We start from the raw sequence: 8900 nt of genomic DNA, 5'->3' as shown, positions 1-8900 counted from the left end.
TCTATGTACCTTTAGTGTAATCTGTGTAGTAATCAGTTATATGTGTAATAAACTTATCTTTAGCAGCATATGCCAAGTTATAAGGGCATGTATACTTTTATAATGATTGATGCTACAATAATGTAGCGATGTTGCTGATAAGTACTGTACAGTGGATGGAAAAAAATTATAAAAAGCAATAGGTTAAAGTTTTCCTTGTAATTACTTTTTTCCAGTTAGTCAGCAACCTTCAAGTGTATGACAGTAGCCAGTGATCCAGGAAAATAAGTGCAATGTAACCTGTAACACACCATTCATTCACAAACCTACACTAGGATGATTTCATCCTAGAACCTGTTCTCCCACTGCCTGCCAAGTTTATTTTACTACCGTGCGTCTGCCTGTAATTGCTTTCCGACCTGCATACTGCACTGTGTGATAAGCCAAGTAGTATAGGTGGAAGAAGTAAAGGTGAAGTGGCCAAAAAAAAAGTGACAGTAGGGTGGGATAAAGGGTGTGACTCGGGCGGTCTGAAGGTGCAGTGGGCGGGGTCAGCGGACACAGAGTGCCTTATATAGGCGGCAGATCAGCGCTTTCCAACTTCAGCCTCTCATCAGCACCAAGGACAGCAGCCGCTGCAGCACTGTATCACTATGGCAGAGACTCACCTGCAAGGAGTGGAAATCTCAGCCTCGCAGTTTCTGGACATCTTCCGTCATTATGACAGCGATGGTGAATATTGTGCACTATAAAACTCTATGCAACCCCTTACTTGAGAGCTAACCATTTCACTGCCAGAGAGATGCAATGCCCTGGCATGGAAAAGGTTAAAGCTGCTTTCACTCTCTCTATATTTCTATCATTTCTTCTCTGCTGGATTAAATCATCTGCTGAGTCCAAGGCACCTTCTAATCTAGATATAGCAATCTTCTCCCTGCTTACATTGTACTGGAGGGGATCTCACTGTGTACTGGTTTCTGTTTTCAGGAAATGGGTTCATCGAAGGGAAAGAACTGCAGAACTTTATTGAAGAGTTCCTGCAAGCTCGGAAGAAAGCAGGGCTGGTATGTGGCTGTAACATTACACATATGTGATGCTTTCTACTTGTATGTGGATGTCATTGGGTGGATGGATGCTTTGCTGACCTTTCTTCTTCTTATATTGATAGCATCTTTTACATACTTATTTCTGTCGATTGCAAATCAAAATGAGTATTGTCAGCTTTAGAGCTAACACAAATCAAAGCTGCAGTAGCATCAAATTCACTGATGTGTATTGTCATCCCCCATAGTAGGAGATAACATTTAACTCTAAATCGATTTAAGTTTTAACTGCAGCATCTACTTAAAGTATCACTTATCACCTCTAGAGCCTGGTGGCAGGCTTGGCTGGGGCTGAAATACAGATACACAATATATTATCTCTCTAGCCTGGGAATATAGTAACCTGGTGCTGAAAAGAATTGTACAGTATGCTCTCCTCCTTGAACTGATATAAAGACATTCTCTCCAGTTACTTGAAATGCATGTTTTGAAAAATTGCAATTATTAGATTTATTTATCCTAGGACTTTTAAATGAAAATAGAAACAAGTGCACTAGAGTATTTAACAATTACCTTGTCTGCTTCATGGACTTTACACTCTTAAAATAGGTGGAATTACTGCATGGATTAGGCATTCTGTGTAGTAATTGCATCTACTTCAGCTGATCATTTCAGCTGTGACTTTTTATGTTCCTGCAAGTTAATACTCCACATCATGACTTTCAGTACTGTGCATATAATGACCTTTAAAACGTCACGCATATATATGACCTCACAGTACCTAAGAAATAGATAAGTGGATTGTAAGGGAAGCTATGAAAAGACATTGATAGGTATTTTCTAACATTGTTCAAAGGCACAAATTTGTGTAAAGACAAAAGCAAACAATTAGCCATTGGCAAATTGTCTATTCTACACTAGTCCAATGAAGGCTACTTGCTGGTGTGGTTTTACTGCAGGTTTGACCAAGGTTAGTATATGTAGAGTGTATTAATGTCTGCTCACCCCCAAAATGAACAATACTTAGTGGAATTATATTACTCATTTAAGATATATATATTTTTATAGTCTATAGTGCGGTATACCTTGGAAAACATACTAGTAGAAGTAAGGACTTGTGCTACAAGTTTTAAGAGTGTCATGGACTATAACCAATAGTTATTAATGGATTTGAAGTAAAAAGAAGTTTAAAAAATGGTTACTGTTGGGAAAAATTGGATTATTTATAGATTTATATCTACATTGTATCTTTATTACATTGTATATGTATTTGTTTAATAATCCCAGGTTATTGAATGCAGTTTTCTCATACTGCATAGCATATGTCACATCAGTAGTGATTACTGTCTAACATTTATAATCCTGTAGAGTTGTCTTTGCTCTGATCCTTGTCTTCTCTGTAACAATGCACTCAGGCTTAATCTACTTGCGCTCATAGAGCTAATACTGTATATTGACCTTCTATAGTTGTATCTGTTTTTCTACCGTTAAAATTCATTTTTTATTTATAAGTAATATTTAGGCAACATTTTTAAAGTGTATGTTTTTAAATCTTAACATTTGATTTAATATTTGATTTCACTTAAGCTCAACATTTAACTTGTATTTGTAAAATGTCTGAAAAGGACAATCAAGTGGTTGTTATGGAACACTGATACATAATCACAATGCAGTCCAATATTTTCCAAAACTTTTACAAAGTCATTTTGTATAGTGAATGTAAATGTTTAATGAACCTCCCTAACCATTAATGTGTTCATTTGGGTTTAAGAAATTTGAGTCACCGATGCATACAGATTATTCTAATGCCTGACAATGAGGTAGCTGACCTTGGTGTTTTAAGGCTAAGATGTGTCACTATCCACTTTCATTTCTCTAAGGGTAGTCGCTAAAGTGTACAGCCAAATATTTGAAAAACTACATCCTGTGGAACCTTTTCACTAAGTAATGTAGGAAAAACTCTGGAGTTTGGTAAACAAAAACAGAATTGTAATACTAAATCACAGAAGATCTAGGGAGCTTTCAGAATGTAAATCTTTAATCTGTTGATGGTTTACAAGTCTCTTTGTCTCTCATTTACCTAGATCTTCAGTGTGTCGCCCTTCTTACATCAGAGTGTCAACCTTCTTAATCCACTTACACTTGATTTGGTCTTTGCCTCTCATTATCTACCAGCCATTTGTCTTCACCACTGCTCTTTTCTCTCTCTATCTCGCTCTCTCTCCACCCCCCTCTCTCTCTCTCTCTCCCTCATGTCTTCTCTCCTTCTCAGTATCTCTCACTCTCTCTTCAACTTCCATACTCTCTCTTGCTCTCTCCTTATCTTGCTGTCTTTCGCCCTCCCCCAACTCTTACTCTTCCTCCCTCCCACTTATTCCAATTATCTCTTGCTCTCTCTTGGCCTTCCACTGTCTGTTGTTGTTGTTGTTGTTGTTGTTGTTGTTGTTGTTGTTTTGCTCTCCCTCCCTCTCTCCCACTTCCCCTGTCATCTCAAGCTATTTCCTTATATCCCTCCCTCCATTTGTTGCTATCTTTTGCTCTCCCTCCATCACTTATCCTCACTTGTACACCATCCCTCCCACTTCCCTCCCACCATCTTTTACTCTCTCTATCACCCTCCAACATCTCTTATTCTCTTTCGCCCCCTCTCTGGCTCTGCTCTCTCTCACACTCCCTCCTTCCATCTCTTACTGTCTCCATCCAACCATCTCATGCTCTCTTTTGCCCTCCCTCTTCCATCTCTTACTCTCTCTCTCTCACTCTCCATCCATCCCCCCTTCCCTCTTCCTATATCTTCTCTCTCACTCTTTCATCATCTCTTGCTCTCTCATTCTTTCTCTCTCCCCTCTCTCTCTCTCTCTCTCTCTCTCTCTCTCTCTCTCTCTCCCTCCCTCATGTCTTTGCTCCTTCTCAGTATCTCTCACTCTCCCTTCAACTTCCCTACTATCTCTTGCTTTCTCCTTATCTTGATGTCTTTCGCCCTCCCCCAACTCTTCCTCTTCCTCCCCTCCACTTATTCCATTTATCTCTTGCTCTCTCTTGGCCTCCCTATGTCTCTTGTTGTTGTTGTTTTTTTTGCTATCCCTCCCTCTCTCCCACTTCCCGTCATCTCAAGCTCTTTCGTTACATCCCTCCCTCCATTTCTTGCTATCTTTTGCTCTCCCTCCATCTCTTATCCTCACTTGCTCACCATCCCTCCTACTTCCCTCCTACCATCTTTTACTCTCTCTCTCTCTCTCTCTATCACCCTCCAACATCTCTTATTCTCTTTTGCCCCCTCCCTGGCTCCATCTCTTACTTTCTCTCACACTCCCTCCCTCCATCTCTTACTGTCTCCCTCCAACCATCTCATGCACTCTTTCGTCTTCTCTCCATCAGTCTCTTACCCTCTCTCGCCCTCCCTTCCCCTTACATCCCACCATCACTTGCTCTCCCTCTACCTCCCTCCCCCATTTCTTGCTCTCTTTTGCTTTCTCCCCATCTCTTACGCTTTCTCACTCTCCATCCCTTTCATTCGTACTTACTCTCTCCCTCCTTCCCTAAAGCTCTTGCTGTCTTTTGCCTTCCCTCTTCCATCTCTTACTCTCTCTCTCTCTCTCTCTCTCTCTCTCTCTCTCTCTCTCCATCCATCCCCCCTTTCCTCTTACTCAATCTTCTCTCTTGTCCTTTCATTATCTCTTGCTCTCTCATTCTCTCTCTCTCTCTCTCTCTCTCTCTCTCTCTCTCTCTCTCTCTCTCTCTACCTCCCTCCCTCCCTCCATAACTCTTCATCTATCTACCAGTCTCTCAATATTTCTCTGTTCATTTTTGATCTTTTTCACATTTCTTTCTTCATCTCATATCTCTCTCATTCTTTTTTCCTTTTTCCCTCTTCCTGACATCCACTCATTTATTTATTTTCTTTCTTTCTTTCTTTCTTTCTTTCTTTCTTTCTTTCTTTCTTTCTTTCTTTCTTTCTTTCTTTCTCCAACTCACTTTTTGTTTTGTGATGCAAGGTATACTTGTATTTCCAGAAATAGACTTATAGCAACACCAAAGTCAAATAAATTCCAAACAACTAACAATTATCTCCATCTATGAACTATTGTTTACTTTTGATTACATTTATTTCTTGGGCAATTAAGCAGGCTGATAATTGTTATTATTCATACTGCAGAGTTTTCATTTAGATCACTGAACATAGTGTAGTTTTTTGACCTCAGAACAGACAGTCCAGGTAGGGAATAGTCTAGACAAAATAGAAAATGTAAATAACCTTAACAAAAATCTTAATGTTCAGTTCAATACTATATATTAGATACATGAAAAATGTGTAATAATTCCGTACATATTCTGGGTCGGGTACGAAATCCCAACAGTCAGGCTGCCGACCCAATAGTCATCATCTCGACAGATCCTAGTAAGCATTTAAACCCTAACCCTAAACCGGCCCCACCCACCACCTAACCCTAAACCCCGCCCCACAGCCTAACTCTAACACCCCAACCCAACCCCCCTCACAATCTAACCCTCCCCCTATGGCCTAACCCTAACCCCTGTACTTACTGCCCGTATCCATCGGGATTCTGTCAGGATCCTGACCGCATCCCCATATTTATTTCACGGTGTAATTAAAGCATACAGAATGGTATACATCATGCTCATAAAGATCATGTTTGATACTGTAGCACACTGTCATAATTATAATAATTATAATTTAATTACAATATAAGTAAACATTTTGTCTGTGTTCTCTCACAACCTGAAATAATATAAATTCTGTTTAGAATGTACTACTGTTTCCAAGCTGTACCAATTAAAATGGCATTTTATCCTGCACATCGGACTACATTAGTGTTTTTACAGTTAAATCAAATATTTTCCCAGAACCCTCTACTCCAACCACTGTTCCCTATACAATGAGTTATATGGACTTGGGGAGATGCATCAAACCTTCTAAAGAGGACAAGTGGAGGTGTTGCCCATAGAAACCTATCAGCTTCTAGCTGTCATTTTATAAAATGTACTAACTAGATAAAAGATAGCTAGAATCTCATTGTTTGCTATAAGCAATTTCACTTTAGAAGGTTGATAGTACATATCCCCCAGTGTTGCCAATATAACATCTAGATTCTAAATGCAACGCTTCTAGATTAGCTTCTTAATAGAATATCCTTTAACTCTTTCATTTTCTGATTTTCTTTTAAATTGTTGTTCATAAATACAATATGTGAGTGAAAGTCAGTGGTGGCAGCCAGTGGAGGCAGCCATTTTGGGGACTGAACTATCAGTCACGAGAATGCATTCTGTGAGGACATCCTTATACAGTAAATACTAAGCAGACATTTTCTCAGTAATGTCACTAGCTACTTGTGAGTTTAAAGGCTGTATTATCATCAGAACTGAATTGGGAAAGGGAGGGGTGGGGGGCAAGTGCCCCAGTCCTTCCTCTCCCAGGTGACCACCCGGCTATGATGTGGGAGATTCACTCATTTCTAATACTAGCAAATAGGACAGATTTTGTGGCTTCTCAGTTGTCTGATAGGAACACATTCCAAATCCCGCCAAAGAGTAGAGGTACCAGTGGACGAGAGGATCCTTCCAAATAGATCTCAAGATCTGTGGTAGAGACTCTATCTCCAGTTCTGTTAGTTAGTGAAAGGTGGAGTTCCAGTGAAGAAAAATACAGTACATCAATTTCAGATCTCCTTTAAATAATAAAACCCCAGAGTGCATTGTTATGAAGAAAAAACCTAAACACACTAAAATATTAAACCTGTTATTGAATAAATATTTGATATTTTACAGGATTTATCTGACAAAATGAAAGCCTTTGTGGAGGAGTATAAACACAACAGTGATGGAAAGATTGGAATAGTAGAGGTAAGATTTATCATCTTTGGGAAAAGATTATATGTTGTGTGAGGTCTGTACAAATTTTACAGTTGCCTCAGGTGGAACAGTCTGTGGGGCAGCTGGTGTGCAAGAAATTGCGTTTAAAGGTCCTGTGAACTACAGTAGTAAATGAGTAAAGCGAAAACAGCTCAAGAAAATGAAGCTTTAACAATACAAATTAAGCATTTTCATTGTCTTGACTTGGGTAGATGTTCTGAGCAGTTGAATCAGCAATCCCACATAGAGGCACCGAGGGAGAAGGTTCTAATTACTTGGACTTGTTGGAAGGTCCTAGCAGAGGCCTGGGACAGCTGCTAAGGAGGACATTCCACCCTTCATGCTGCTGACAGGGACACATGACCCCCTGTGCCTTTACAGTTAAATCAAATATTTTCCCAGAACCCTTTCCTCTAACCACTGTTCCCTATACGAGTTATAAGGAACCACCAGTACCACCTGTTCACATATTCTTTCTCATTTTTTTTCGAAGGGGCATGGCCATGCTAACCCAGATTTGGTCGAACCCCATCCCCCCATTCCCAGTGCCGGGTCATGTTTCCACATAGAAAGTTTTTTGATGTCTTTAAATAGCAAGTTAAGTGCCTTTTAAACATTCATATGATAATTTTTCTTACTATCCTTCTACAAATCCTTATCAACTTTTCAGTGCCTCTCTGGAAGGCTACTTTACGCATTTCAAGTGATGACAGAGGGAGAGGAACAGAGGTGTCACAAATGATGGTGCCACCTGGTGTGGGAGGAGATCTTGTGCGAGTGGCGCTGCCGCACACCGGCAAAAAGGGGCCGTGACCTTGCGGGTAATGAGCATGGCCTCATTGGTTAGAGGAGTGGACAGGAGCCTGCACGTAATGTCACAGTGCAGCACCTGACTTTAGTGTCACTCCTCGGTGGGCTGTACCCCCGCACCCTCGTTGTGACGCCACTGGGGAGAATGTCACAGTGAAAACAGAGCTCAGACAGGCATTCCAGATCTTCACTGCTCACTATGGTCTGATTCTGAGGTGAGAGTAAAGCAAAAAAGAGCAAGTAGGTGTGTACCGGGACAAACCATATTGCTATGCAAGGTGTGCAAATACATTTACTATTTTTGTATGCAGGGCACATACTGGCTGCTTTACTGAACAGCTTTGTTTTTACACTGTAAATATGAGTTTGGACCCTTCTTAAATTAAAATCTGTATGTACATTTAAATTCATCCCAACCTACTGTACAGCGCGACATGGTATTGCCAAGGTGCTCAGTTACTTGCTCTTTTTTGCTTTACTGCCACCTCAGAATCAGGCCCTATATCATGTGCCATGTAACTACTGTATGGTTGGCTTGGCAGTTGGAAAATATGAAGAATTATCATTTTAATATCAGTCTGAAGAATCAAACCAAGGAGAACGGATAAATGCCACCAGAAGTGTCTTAAAAGTGTAAATGTCTCATGTAAGGTCACTGGCTGCGGGAATAATCTTATTACTTGGTGAAAATACTGTTTATAATGTAGATACGGAGACAACTATTATAAAACTTTTAGTTTTCAGTGACTGCACTAGAATGCACAAAGCCATATCTATCTATCTATCTATCTATCTATCTATCTATCTATCTATTTATATATATATATATATATATATATATATATAGTATACACGGTCGACCTCCTCCTACATTTGACATCAGCAGCGCGTAGTCCATGAAGTACGTCACGTGTCGTGTGCTGGCTAGGCGGGTATATAAGGTGTGCGATAGGCTGTGATAGGTCATGGGTAAAAGGGGCGATTTATCCGAGTTTCAAAAAATTATGATTATCGGCTTTCAGGCCAAGGGTGTCAGTATTTCTGAAACAGCGCAGTTTGTGAACTGTTCACGTGCTGCTGTGGTGAAGGTGTATCGAGACTGGACAAATGGGACCACTGCAAATAACCGCCATGGAAACTGCGGAGCTGCATGTGCCATATGAGAGGTGAACGTTGGCTACGAAGGAGTGTGAGAGC

General features: G+C 40.3%; 1 protein-coding gene across 1 annotated transcript in view; it reads left to right on the top strand.

Annotated features, from left to right (window-relative positions):
* The first annotated feature begins 561 nt into the window (after positions 1 to 561).
* Positions 562 to 8900, top strand: part of CALB1 (calbindin 1) — a 99053-nt gene continuing 90714 nt past the window's right edge. Inside the window, exons 1-3 of the mRNA XM_063924077.1 lie at positions 562 to 711; positions 967 to 1043; positions 6810 to 6884. Of these exons, the coding sequence (XP_063780147.1) occupies positions 633 to 711; positions 967 to 1043; positions 6810 to 6884 (231 nt within the window). The 5' untranslated portion in view covers positions 562 to 632. The remainder of the gene's footprint in view (positions 712 to 966; positions 1044 to 6809; positions 6885 to 8900) is intronic.

The sequence above is a fragment of the Pseudophryne corroboree genome, chromosome 5, assembly GCF_028390025.1.
Source record: "Pseudophryne corroboree isolate aPseCor3 chromosome 5, aPseCor3.hap2, whole genome shotgun sequence".
In the NCBI taxonomy this organism is placed as follows: Eukaryota; Metazoa; Chordata; class Amphibia; order Anura; family Myobatrachidae; genus Pseudophryne; species Pseudophryne corroboree.
The sequence above is the reverse complement of the archived record's forward strand: the minus strand, read 5'-3'. Positions and strand labels throughout refer to the sequence as shown.